The 14401-nt window shown below is 35.2% G+C and overlaps 1 protein-coding gene across 1 annotated transcript in view; it reads right to left on the bottom strand.

The window, feature by feature from the left end:
• Nucleotides 1-14401, bottom strand: part of LOC115423215 (putative helicase mov-10-B.1) — a 39722-nt gene that overhangs the window by 22078 nt on the left and 3243 nt on the right. The window contains exons 3-7 of the mRNA XM_030139987.1: nucleotides 9592-9773; nucleotides 4836-4932; nucleotides 4587-4728; nucleotides 2490-2739; nucleotides 1450-1563 (exon numbers count right to left, since the gene is read on the bottom strand). Of these exons, the coding sequence (XP_029995847.1) occupies nucleotides 1450-1563; nucleotides 2490-2739; nucleotides 4587-4728; nucleotides 4836-4932; nucleotides 9592-9773 (785 nt within the window). The remainder of the gene's footprint in view (nucleotides 1-1449; nucleotides 1564-2489; nucleotides 2740-4586; nucleotides 4729-4835; nucleotides 4933-9591; nucleotides 9774-14401) is intronic.

Here is a 14401-nt window from a genome sequence, read left to right as displayed (position 1 = left end):
ACAACAGGTGGAATTACCAGCAGACTGCACAGCCAAACAGATAAGCTAAGTAATTTACAGGTAGGCAAATGTCTACTTTACAAAAGAGCAGCACAGTACAAAATCCACCTGCTGAAAGCTGCAGACAGTCATCTATCAGCATGTCTCTGTTGTTTATTATTAATGTTTAATGATATCAAGCACAAAATTCCCAGTTAGATATTAAAGTGTGTTATCGCTGCCTTTTGGGTTCTTCAATATAAAAGCACTGATGATCAGACTGCTTCATTATAGATCCATGTGTAATAATGAGCCTGAATTTAGGAGTGTAACAGTTGGAGAACACAGAACATTAATGGCGGTCATATCCTGACTTATCTGCTCATGAATATGTAAAATATGCACAGCCTCTTTTGGAGTGTGGAGACGCTGTGATGCAACAGATTATTGGCACTAGTGTTTCTGTAAAATACTAGATATATTCAGACACATGACATAAAATAGAGTAAACTCTTTTCAAACTTGTCTTTTAAATGCACTTTTTTGATTTTGATGACTTGCTTTATTCTATTTTAACTTTAATGTTAATTTTAATGTATGATTTTAAGATAATTAATGTCTTTCTTTTATTCTATGAATGCACTTTAAAATCACATTTTATCTCTGATGATTTTAATGTCTTTTTTCCCTTTTTTTATTTTAATGTAATTTCAATGTCTTGCTTTTTTTCTATGATTTTTTTTCTGCCTTTGTAAAGCACTTTGAGTTAGCCTGTGTATGACTAGTGCTATACAAATAAACTTGCCTTGCCATTATTTTAAGAGTCAAATATTAATCAAACACATTTCAGATCACATTAATTGGAGCCTATATTGATTGCATTTCAGTAGATTGTGAAGAGCTCCATGTAAATGTGTCCGCTCTTTGAAGACACTTAATCTTTTGTTTCTATTATAAAGACAAACAGTATGAAATGTGGTGGAAACTAGAGATTCTGATGCAAAACAATGGTAAAATGCATTTAGGTACTAATGATACAGTGGTGTTTGTATCAACATATACTTAGCACAGAAACCTTTTCAGCTCTTCAATTCTTCAATCTTGTTGTATATAATTCAATTACTGCATTAAGTATTTGTTGTGGTTCGATGCTAAAATGAGGAAAAATGTATTGTTTCTTGTATTAAGTTCATAAAGGTGTAAAAGCACTTGAGGGGTAGGATTAAATAAGTTTATACTTCTTCCTACTCCTTTTCGACCATGCAAAATTCAGACTTGTATGTACTTGAAGATAGATTCTGTTCATTTAAATGTTTTTTTGTTTTTGTCTTCATTTGCTTTGTTTTGTTTTATTTTGTTTCTTTGCATGTAATCAATCAATCAATCAATCAATCAATAGTCCATTTTTCATGGATCTCGTGCACAGTGTTGAGGTTGGTCTTTTCACAGTCATTTCACCAGTGAATGTACCTTTTATCAGAGGAGGATCCAGGTTGCTTCAGTGACCTGATGAGCTGGTTCATGTAGTCTGGTATTCGATACGGTTTTAGCTGAACTTCATTTTTCAGCTGCATCACAGACAGACTGGTGTGACGAAAAAAAAAAAAAAAACCTGTTAGATGCATAACAAGGAGACTATATTCACGTTTCAAAACTGAGGTTAAGGTTTAGTGCAGGGATGTCAAACATATGGCCCGGGGGCCAAATCCGGCCCACCAAAGGGTCCAGTCCGGCCCTCTGGATGAATGTGTGAAATGCAAAAATTAAACTAAGAAATTAACAATCCTTTTAGTTCAGGTTCCACATTCAGACCAATTCAATCTCAAGTGGGTCAGACCAGTTAAATACTTTCATAATAATCTATAAATACTCACAACTCCAAATTTTTTTCTCTACGTAAATGTAAATATTTTCATGTTTTTACACTAAAACAAAGTATAATTTCGCAAAAAATGTGAATAACGTGAACAAATATGAACAACCTGAAATGTCTTAAGAGAAGTAAGAACAATTATAACAAGATTCTGCCTGTTACTAAATGTTTGGTATATGTTTTATATTATAATGTAAATGTGTAAATGATAAACTGAGGCAGAATACTGTTTCGCAAAAAATGTGAATAACCTGAACAAATATGAACAACCTGAAATGTTTTAAGAAAAATAAGTACAATGTTAACAATATTCCAACTGTTATTAAATGTTTTGTGTATTTGTAGATCCACTGTGATCTGTAAACTATAATGTACATGTGTAAATGATAAACTGAAGCATAATATTGTTAAAATTACCCTTATTGTTTCAGTTTGTTCATGTTATTCACATTTTCATTGTTTAATTTTACTTTTTTTACTCTAAAACAGACAAGTTTTTGGAGTTGACATTATTTATATTATTATGTTATTATTTTACTGGTTCAGCCCACTTCAGATCAAATTTAGCTGAATGTGGCCCCTGAACTAAAATGAGTTTGACACCCCTGGTTTAGTGTGTTGTGAGTGAACATGTTACCCATCAGGTCGCAGCCCGTCCACAATCGAACAATCCGTTACAGGGACCCAGGGAGGGAGGGAGCGAGGTTTGTATGGGGCCTCGGGTGCCAGCTCCTTTCCCAGTGTGGTCATACACTGAGCCTCAATATAACGCACAATGTGAAAGGTAGTGGAGGTCTGCAGGTCCGGCTTGAATTCAAAGGCCAGTGTGGCCGGATAGTAGCCAACCAAACTGCAGCTGAAGTAAACCTGGATTTCATAGCTGTCACCTGAAAGTTAAACAATCCATTATTATTATTTAAGACAGGGGTGTCAAACTCATTTTAGTTCAGGGGCCATATTCAGCTAAATTTGATCTCCAGTGGGCCCAACCAGAAAAATAATAACATAATAACCTATAAATAATGACAACTCCAAATTTTTGTCTTTGTTTTAGTGTAAAAAAAACAAAAAACAAAACACTAAATTATGAAAATACTTACTTTTATAAACTATCAAAAAAAAAAAAAAACCTGAAAAAACCGAAATTTTAATTAAAAAACATAAGAAAATTTAGTGCAATTTTAATAATATTATTCCTCAACTTATCATTTCTACATGTGCATTATGGATCAGATCTACAAAGACACTAAACACTTAGTAACAGCAGAAAAATTGTTAAAATTGTGCCTAATTTTCTTTAGACATTTCAGGTTGTTCATATTTGTTCAGGTTATTCACATTTAATTGTTTCAGGATAGTTTGTAAATGTAAATATTTTCATAATTTAATGTTATTTTTTGCACTAAAACAAAGAAAAAAAATGTAAGTTATTAATTCTTGATTTTTTTTTTTGGCTTAATTGAAGATTTTTTTACTTAATTGAAGATTTTTTTTTTTTTTGGCTTAATTGAAGATTTTTTTTACGTAACTGAAGATTTTTTTTTTGCTTAATTCAATATTTGTTTTTACTTAATTGAAGATTTTTTTGGCTTAATTCAAGATTTTTTGCTAAATTTGAGATTTTTTTTTGCTTAATTGAAGATTTTTTTTTACCTAATTGAAGATTTTTTTTTTTTTGGCTTAATTCAAGAATTTTTCCTTAATTCAAGCTAAAATTTTTTTTGCTTAATTCAATTCAAGACTGTGGAATTTTTGCACTTGGCAAAAACATCCCAGGGGCTGAACTGGACCCTTTGGTGGGCCGCATTTGGCCCCCAGGACCCCTGATTTAAGCCTTTCAATCCTCAAAGACCTAAACAGCCACTGGAAACTGAAAAGAATCTACTGAGCTAAACCACTGATCCTGTCAATACACTTATACAGTTGCGGAAAAAAATATTAGACCATCAAAAGTCATCCAAAGCAATGGTTATGCAATCAAGTACTAACTCGTGTGTATCATGTGACTAAAACAGACAGAAAAGAAAACATGGAATCTCTAAAAGCACTGTTTTTGTCAGTATAACGCCATAGCTATTGATGTAAGAACTGAAGTGATTTTGGTTATTATCAAGAAAACATGGAAAATGTCGAGATATCAGCACTGAAATTAAACTCTTATGAGCTATTTTTGTTGTTATCATTATATTTGTCCAAACAAATGTATCTTTAGTTGTACCAGGCATTAAAATGAACAAGAAATTGAAGAAAACAACGGTGGTCTAGTAATAATTTTTTCCGCAACTGTAGGTGAAATGTAGTTTCTCAGCTCTTCAACAGCATGAGATTCGACCCATTTGGACGTTCAGAGGCTCCATACTGAATGTGGAAACATTGTTATTTTCTGCAACATTGATTCACTAACAAACACCTAAGTAGTTTGACAAAAGAGTAGTTATAGACACTTGTTTTTGTGTTCAGTAAATGGCATAAATTGCTGAAAATATTTTTCTGTTTTGATACAACAACCTTTGATCTTTTATGAAATCTACACGATAAGTGAATTAAATATAGGAAAGTACTTGATTTTCACTGCAAAATGCAGAAGATAGCGTTGTAATAAATGGTGTTAACTCGCTTAGGAAAGGCTAAATGTAGAGAAAAATGCATTTGAAAGTCATTGCAAAAAAAAAAAAAGTCTTAAATGATGAAATGTAATAAAAACTAAAGTCATGCATTCAGTACAATCCCATACCTGGTTTCAGTAACAGAGGGTTTGTCTTGGTCACTTTTTGTTCATCCGTCAGAGTGAAGTAGCGGAGCCAGTGCAGAGGGGTGTAGTAGGTAAAATATACCGCTTCTGTCCCAGTGTTTTCAACACTGAGATATAGTTGGTACTGCAAAAAAACAAAAAAAAAACAAAAAAAAAACAAAACACTGATATGGAGTGCGTTCATAATGCAGATAATATTAGGAGAATGCAGCAGTTTCACAATGTTAATACCTCAAACGTGTCTTCCACGCACACAGACAGCCTCCCATTCTCAAAATGAGGGTCAGAGGTGATTTTAATTCCATTTTTGTCACAGATGAACTGAGATCTGCAAGAGCAAAGAACTAATGATTATAATATAGGATTATACTAGAAAGTTAGGTTAATGATATATAACAGTACTTTAACCCCATGACCATTGGTTGAATTCTTCTTTCAGGTTAGTCTGTTATCAGTGGAATCTGGTTCAGTACACACATTCGAACCAGAAGAGCACACACACTGATCTTACAATGTTAGAAAAGGTGAATAAAAGGATCATTTATAAGGATCTCCTCCACACCATTTCATGAAAGCTGTTACATTAGTTGTCATGTAAGTCCTCTTTATGAATACATAACCTCCTGAAAGCAATAACAAGGGATAATAAAATATCAACTATTCCTGGTTAAACCAAAGCAAAGTGGGATAGTGTGTTGACCTTGAGAGAATAAGGGGAAAAGTTCTATTAAAGTGATGCATCTCTACCAGAGGTGTCAAGTAACAAAGTACAAATATGTTATCCTACTTTAGTAGAGTAGTGGCAAGTTACATATATTTTATATATCTTTGCATGCATTCCATATATCATAAGGCTTTTACATCTATTCCATATATCTTTACATATACTGACAGTCAATAGAAACTTTGAGGTAGAAATGTCTGCATATTTCTACATGTGGGGGGTTGTAATTATTCATTGTGGATTTATTGATGACTTAGAGCTCAGGTAGTTGAGATAATGATGAGATGTCATGTTGTCACGGTTCATTGCACATGGGTTGGTCTCTTTGCAAAAGTGGACCAAATACACATTGAGCAGTACTCAGTGGGTATCTGCACAATTTGAGGATTGGTTTTGAAGGCCTATATCAGGGTCACCAATCCTGGTCCTCGATCCTGCATGTTTTAGATGTTTCCCTCTTCCAGCACACCTGACGGTCATTATGAGGCTTCTGCAGAGCTTGACGATAGGCTTATCATTTGAATCAGGAGTGTTGGAAGAGGGATACATCTAAAACATGCAGGATTCCGGCCCTCGAGGACCAGGATTGGTGACCCCTGGCCTATATAAAGGCCCAAAAAAGGCCACCATTGTTAGTCCAGTGAACGGCATCATGCCAGGTCTATCATGTGAACAACGTCTCCGGGCACTGGGTATGGTGGAGGCCAGTTTGAGCTCCAGTGATTATGCCAGGCCTATGTATGGGCTGTTCCCAACCCACAATCAGAAACCTGGTTGAACGCCACAACACCACAGGCTCTGCTGACGATAGACCGCGTCCAGGGAGAGAGAGAGTGACCACTCCCAACCAGGACCACTACTGTTGTGACTTTGTGTTTGGCAGGAGCCATTTTCTTTTGTTAAGTTTTTTGTTTTGAAATATTCTTGAAACTTTAGATTTTTGTTTCTGTATGCCAATATCCTAAACAAATGATTCAAATAAAAAAAATTCCAATTTAGGGTTTAAAATTATGACGAAAAATATGGTCTCAGTTTTCATTGATTGTGAGTGTACATTCCACATGTTATATAAGATTGGGTAACTTTGTCTGTAGTTTATGGGACGTGTTAACCTTTCCTGTGTGTTGTGTCGAACGTCGAAGGCCAGTCTGACACCTGTGTGGAATAAAAAGGATTTCTCAAAGAGTCTCACAGAGACCTTATCTCTGTTCTGGGACTCCCTGACACCAGCTCGACACAACATATTTCATTCATTCTTTTCATATAAGAGACAAAGACCCAGTGTGATTTCTTGTACTCTCCTGCAGACCGCTCTAAGCCTCTGTATGACTGTACCTTCTGGAGCTCCAATTAAAATTATACTTAAGAGACACTGATCGCCTGAATGACCTTTTCTTATTTTGAGGACGAATGAGTAGAGTATTATTTTTTCCATAACAGTAGAAATTTTGGTTACCTATACTTTAGTGGACTCTTTTTTTTTTTTTTTTTTTTCCAGCCAACTTTTTATTTCTACTTCTATTTTCATTCAATTACCTGTACTTTCTACTTATTCCATTTTAAAAATAGCCTCGTTACTACTATTTCCTTCCGGCTTGTCATCATTCAAATTAAAAAAAAACTATAAATGCATAAATGCACTCTGAGAAAGCAGACATCCGCCAAGGCAGATAAGCACCCCCCCCCCCCGCAACCACCACCAAAATTTTTTCATTTGTTCCTTGTTCTAGTATCAACATTTCCTGAAAATTTCAAGCAAATCTGTCCATAACTTTTTAGTTATCTTGCTAACAGACAGACAAACAAAAAATCCCCGCCCCCCATCACCACCAAAATTTTTTCATTTGTTCCTTGTTCTAGTATTAACATTTCCTGAAAATTTCATGAAAATCTGTCCATAACTTTTGAGTTATCTTGCAAACAAACAAACAGACAGACAAACCCCGATGAAAACATAACCTCCGCTGTTTCACTTAACAGAGGTAAAAACTATCCAGATAAATGGTGCCATCCGGAAAGCGTGAATTTGTTTGTAGTTGGATGAAAAGTATAAACATATTGTTTGTACACAATCCATCACACCTGACTTTTTGCATCATTCCAATACTCACAGGCAACTAGTCATCATATCATCTGCTCCATGAAAATACATTTAATTACATTTACTAAATACATGTACAACATTTAATACATGTACTAAAATGCCTTTATTTTCAATGGGCATATATGCAGCTGAAACAGATGGCCTAGTGCATCCCAAATGTTTCAACATTAACATTTAAATATAACATTATAGTCATTATGGCCTTTGGAAAATTTTTTAGGGAGGTGGGGTAGTGCACTATGGGCCCTTACATTTACTTTTATACTTTAAGTAGTTTTGAAACTAGTACTTTTACACTTTTACTTGAGTAAAAAGCTTGAGTTGATACTTCAACTTCTACAGAAGTCTTTTTAAACCCTAGTATCTATACTTCGACCTGAGGAATGAATGGGAATACTTTTGACACTTGTTCTCTACTGACCAAGAGTGATCGCTCCTATACACCATGTCAGTTCTATATTCTAGTGATGCTTATTTTATCTTATTGACTCCCATTGTGTTTATTTTTCTGAGTACTATGAATGTTTGCCAAGCTTGCTGAGATTCGTCAAAACGTCCCTTGCTGCACAGATAACAACATTCCTGCAGCATCAAGAATTCAAGGATGAAAACAGATTTGAAGTCTGACTTGGATGTTGTGTCTCTACAGTGGATAAAATATGTCTGTCCATATGTTTATCTCTACAGAAAGCTTATAAAAAGTTAAAAACCTATGGCAAGTGCACAGCCAATATGCAATGAGGGAAAAGAAAACAAGTATTTATAGATCAAATGCAAATGCAAGCAGGAAAATCAAGTTTAAGTCACGCTACTTTCCTCTTAACAGCTTCCAATAAACAGGTTTACACCTCTGTGCCATGGAACCCAAAGAGGCAAATCAACACAACATAAAACTGGAAGGAGACAGGGTTGAAATACTGTAATAGTTCAGTCATATGGTTGAAACAGATGACTTTCTGCTGAATACAATCTACTGATTTATTATGACAATAAGGAATTAAAGTGTATTTGATTGTTTTTTCTTTTTTGCTCATTGCTCAAAATCCATTTTACAAAGAGTGGAATCAAATGAGAGGCTCCTTGTTTTATCCTGTATTAGGGATGTAACGATTACCGGTATAACAATAAACTGGGGTAAAATTGCCAACGGTTAGTATTACCGTTTAAATTCTAATTATCATGATAACCGTGTTTAAGCCAATTTACAGAAACCCAACAGAATCAGACATAAAAGCATATCTTTACGTTGGGTTTTTTCCCCTAAAAGTGCGGTAATCAGAGTCTGGTTTTGACCAACTCTATATATAAAGTGTCAAGAGATAACTTTTGTTGTGATCTGGTGCTATATAAATAAAATTTGATTGATTGAGTGATTTGATTGGTTTTCCCCTGTAAGTCGCTTTGAAAAAAAGCGTCTGCCAAATGCATAAAAAAATGTCAAATATTTGAGTATAGTTTTAATTTATTTCAATTTTAATTTTACATACCTAATATTTGGAACCAATATTCACTTTTAAAGTCTTTGAAAAGGTTCGTTAAGCATCTTTATGTTATTTATGCAATAAATTATATACATTTTTCAAATCGGATTTTATATTTTTTTGTGTTTTCTGTTCTTTTATGTTTTTATAGTAGGTTAAAGTGAAAAAAATAATAGACAGATGATATAGATGAAGTTGTGCTGAAAAAACAGATCCTAAACATGGGTATAGTAAACATTTGTTTATATAGTATATAAGGAAAAATCAAAAGGACTGAAAAACGGACAAAATAGGCTCAGACCACAAAGGGTTAATATTTGAATGTTTCTGCAAAAGATGGTACATTGTGCCGATTATTTTATTTTTTTGTTTTTGATTTTTTTTAAATACAACTTAGTTAAATTATTTCAGTGTGTGTATCATTACTTCTTGAACATTTTGAGCACAATTTCAATAATACCACGATAATAATGATAACCGTGATAATTTTGGTCACAATAACCGTGATATGAAATTTTCATATCGTTACATCCCTATCCTGTATATATAGTGCCTGTTTCATTTGTTCCTGCTCCCTCCTGAGACAACTGCACCGAAATTACAGTTTTGATGTAAAAATCTAGAATGACAAATAAAGTCTTTCTCCGTCTGACTCTAAGTCTGTGTCTGTGCCGTCACCTGTCTATCTTCAGTTTCTTCATCAGAAGATTAGCCAGTTTCCTACGGCCTCGAACCCCCGCCTCTGCACCGTCTGCAGATACGACATCCTGGACCAACCCAGAACCACATGCTCCATTCTGGACCGGCACTGATTGCTGGCCCCGGGGTGAGTGCCACTGGTCCAGGTACAGAGCTTTGACCTGGAAGGAGGACCACATGAGAAGGTTTGTTCAAGTCAGACGTAACTTTAAAGGTGCTCGGCCACACAAAATCATTTTTACTTGTGTTTTATAAATATGTTAGGTCCATAAGTGTTTGTGTTATGTAGTGAATTTGTCTGTCTGCTATTGCCACTGAGAGGAAATAAATGGAGAAATCAGATCAATTAGAAAAGTTGGTCAGTGTGACGTGTTAATGCCTGAGCTCATTTCTATTCATGAGCTCGCCTGGGTGAGACCACACGCACAGACTTCATCTAGCTCAGTGACAGTTTTTTTTATACAGTAAGCTGGAGCGCTATGGGGCAAGGTATTATCGTTAACAAAAACTACAAAATGACGAAAACTAGAATTGTAAAAACATTTTCGTTGACTGAAATAAATAAAAACTATAATTAAAAGAAAAAAATGATAAATGACTGAAACTGTATTGTGTGCTTACAAACTAACTACAACAGATAAAAATTATGGATAAAATTCCCTTCGTTTTCGTCTTTGTCAATGTTGGATTGATACGAAAGCGATTTATTTTGCTCTAGCAATTTTAGCTAGCGGCACCATATGACACTTCAGGGTCCGTCACTTCTTGTCACTTGTCGTTTCCAGTCGTCTTCTGGTCCCCACTCTACCTGGAAACATGGAGACTAAAGTTGGAAAAAGCAGCAGAGTCCTGTCTGGGATTTATTTGAATACAACGGAGAAGAAGAGAAAAGATACGACAAAACTAAAATTAATATTAAAACTAAACTAAAACTAAGCATTTAGAAAAAAATTTAAACTAATAAAAACTAGCAAACCTGCTTTAAAAACTGATTAAAACTAACTGAATTAGAGTAAAATAGTCAAAACTAAATAAAACTATTATAACCTTGCTATGTGTGTTTGTGTGCGGGGGGAGGGGGGGGGGGGCAGTGGACACAGTTTAGAAGTTGTGAAAATTCTGTGTAAGGAGACACATAGAAGCCTGGAGTCGGACGTTCAAAGCATGTTAAGTTTCACTTTCGGTTTCTGCCAGTTCTTCTACTTGTTGCACAGGGTAAAAGATCCTAAAAAGCCAGGCTCTCATTGGCTAGCTGTTAGCCAATCAGAGTCAAGCAGACTAGCCTGTTGAATATTCATGAGAACTGGCGCAAATCAAGCCGAGTCTTTCCACAGGCTTTCTATACCACCTTAGAATGGCTTGAAACTTGGTAACCATGGCATTTTTTCCACAAAAAGTGTTACAGAGTTTATGGTAGAACTTCAGACATTACCACAAAAGTAATAAAATACATCTGGCAGGTCACCTTTAAAGCTTTAAATAAGACTTCTTCTTTATGTTGCAAGCAATGACTAGAATATTGTATCTGTCACCATCTTTTTCTAGGTTTAAAACACACACCTGAACAAGTGAAAAAGGAAGTGGAGTTTACTAACACCCCCGCCCCATCCCACAACACTTTGTCCCTCCTGTTCACAGATACCCTGCCTAGTCAGGGACTGATTTTGAATTTTAAATTAAAGATAACTGTAAACTAGATTAAACTAAATTTGTGTCTGTTGGGATATTTCAGCTGTGGTGGGAAAATCTGTCCACTGAGAACTCAAAAATCAAAACTGGTCGTTTGTGTGAGTTTATTGCTTCCTGCAGGAGGGACTTCCCCTGAACGAAGGCACAAGGCTGAGTCATAGGAGAGGTAAAATTAAAAGGGAGCAGTCGGCATTATGTACAGAAGACGGCAGGACAATGAAAAAGAAAGATTACAGTCTTAGTCAGCTGACAAGTGGTCAAACGTCACGAGGTAATCAAGGGTTCTGTGGGAGGGGTCTGCATGGGTTCAGAGGCCCTTTGTGTGGAGGAAAACATTGAAGGGGTGATTTGGTTCTGCCCATGTACGTCGGTGTCAGATGCTTTGTGTTCTGATACACATGGTGGTTACTGTCTTTGATAACAGAGAATGTGCTGTACAGTCAAGATACAGATAGTGGAGAATGTTCTGTCTGTTATGACTGTGTGAGTACAATAACATCAGAGGTTTGAAGTTAGTTAACAATCATACAAGTGATACAAGTTAGCCCAGTTAGACAGGAATTACACAAATGGGTCAGATAGGAACTGCATGAGTGATATGGTTTTGACAGTTACCCAAGTGATACAATTTTGCCATTACTCAGCCAAACCAAGACAAACATTCCATGAAAAACACTGGGGGGGGGGGGGGGGGGGGGGGGGGTCAAGGGAAGGTTAATGACGAGAAACATACATTTAAAATCACCTTTTGAATACTCATATGTTTTGAAAGTACATTACTTCTAGTGTCCAGCACAAGTTTTATTTTTCAGAAAAAATGTTTTAAAAATACTAGATGTCATTATGTTCAGCATAAATTAATGTTTGCATTCTTTGTCCGTCAGTGCAATTCAAAGCATAACTTTGATCCTCTTCTATTGGACCGATATTATACTTAAGATAAGTGGAAGGTCAATTTAAAAACCTCTTGTTACTGTTTTTACAATGGTTACAAATTTCTAATAAACTGAGATAAATATGTTAAAATGTATTAAATTAGTTTATTAAGGTATTTGACTTTTAAGATATTATATATGCAATGTATATACCAATAAATATGCTGACTAAACAATTGAAACATGTAATTATTCTCCCTTGTCCATCCGTTACTGAAACACTTGGCAAAAACTTTTGCCATTTTTGGCCTTGTTATTATGTCCATATTGAAAAAATACAAACTCTTCACTGTTTTGCAAACTAGACACCCTAGAGCAGGGCTGTCAAACTCATTTTACTTCAGGGGCCAAATTCATCCCAATATAATCTCAAGTGGGCTGGACCAGTAAAATAATACCAGTGAAAAAAAGTAAAATTACATTATGATAATGTTTATATTTACATCGTTTCCTTAAAAATCTGAATAACATGAACAACTTGAAATGTCTTAAGAAAAACAAATGCAGTTTTAACAATATTCTGCATCAGTTTATCAGTTTATCCTTTATACATGTGCATTACAACTTACATTACAATTACAAATACACACAATATTGATAAAATTGCATTTACTTTTCTCAAGACATTTCACCTTGTTCATATTTCTTCAGGTTATTCACATTTTTTGTAAAAAGGATAGTTTGTTAATGTAAACATTTTCATGTAATTTTACTTTTTCTTTTTTTTTTACACTAAAACAAAGATAAAATCTGCAGTTGTCATTATTTATAGCTTATTATGACAGTATTTTTCTGGTCTGACCCAACTGAGATCTAATTGTAATTGTATGTAAAATGATTTTTACACTATTGATTGTTAATATCTTCAGTGCAATTTTTGCATTTCACAAATTCACCCTAGGGGCCAGATTGGACTCATTGGTGGGCCAGATTTGGCCCCCAGGCCGCATGTTTGACACCTGTGCCCTAGAGGAACAACAGTAAAGATTTTTACAGTTTTATGAAAGTTGGAACTGCGCGTTAAGGCAGGTTTTATAAAGTGGTCAAAAACATATATTAACTTTCTATCCATCGTTACAGAGTTGTTGGGGGTTTTTTTGTACTATTTTTAAGTCAGAAAATTAGGTTAAGAAATTTTTTTCAACCACTCTTTATTCCCTGCAAAATGAGGTATCATTCATCTTTCTATCATAAATAGTTGTGACAGGGGGAAAAAAAAAAAAAGGAAGTAAGGCTATCCATCCATTACCACTTGGCCAGTCCCTTGGGCAGTACACTAACTGTTATTTGCATGTACATTTTTGGCTTGAGGGTGTCCAGAGGGTGCAAACAGTGTCTGTAGCATTTACTAGACCAGTAAGAGTAACTACAATTAAGGGAAAAAAAGAAACACTCTTGCAGAAAATCATACCATAATCTGTAACACAGCTATGGTAATCACCAAATCAAAAAAAGAAAAATGACAAATGTGAACAGAAGTGGCCTGCGGGGTCCCTAAGGGTTGAATCAGGGGTGTTACATGTACGGTTCACGGGTCAAAACTTGGCCTCCACAGGGTCCTATCCAGGGCATGGATTGAGTTTGTAAAGTGCAAAAATTATACTGAAGACATTAAATATTGTTGTGGGAAATTTCTTGTGATACTGATGAAGATAAGAAAGCTGATGAAACAAAAACTGCCTTTTGTGAATTTTTTCAGTACAGAAGGAAAACAGTCCATGGGTAGTTTAGTAAGAGTGAGGGTGTCAGGCATATTTAAACCAAGTAACCTACGTACCAACAGACGATACTATGTGTTCTGTTCATCAGAGGGATGTGTACCTGGCATTTAACATCGTAAAAGTGTTTCAGTTCCGTGACCTCCACAGATGCATGGAGGGGAAACTGATGGATACAAACAGGAATGTGCATGATTTATTCTAGTGGCTGGGTAGGAGATAGAGCGAGGCTAACTAAGTCAAAGGTCAAACTGCTGTTCTCATGTCAGAAACCATAAGTGAGAATCATAAAACATCTTATAATCCTAACACATTCCAACATAGGTGTAGTAGTTCAACAACGACAAGATGAAGTACTAACATAAGGAGTAATATACATTTTCTGTTACAATGTCGAGGGCATCCAATTTTAGTTCAGGGGACACATTAGAGGTAGACCAATATATC

Source organism: Sphaeramia orbicularis, chromosome 7 (assembly GCF_902148855.1).
Source record: "Sphaeramia orbicularis chromosome 7, fSphaOr1.1, whole genome shotgun sequence".
Classification (NCBI taxonomy): domain Eukaryota; kingdom Metazoa; phylum Chordata; class Actinopteri; order Kurtiformes; family Apogonidae; genus Sphaeramia; species Sphaeramia orbicularis.
This window is presented reverse-complemented; position numbering and strand designations above follow the sequence as displayed.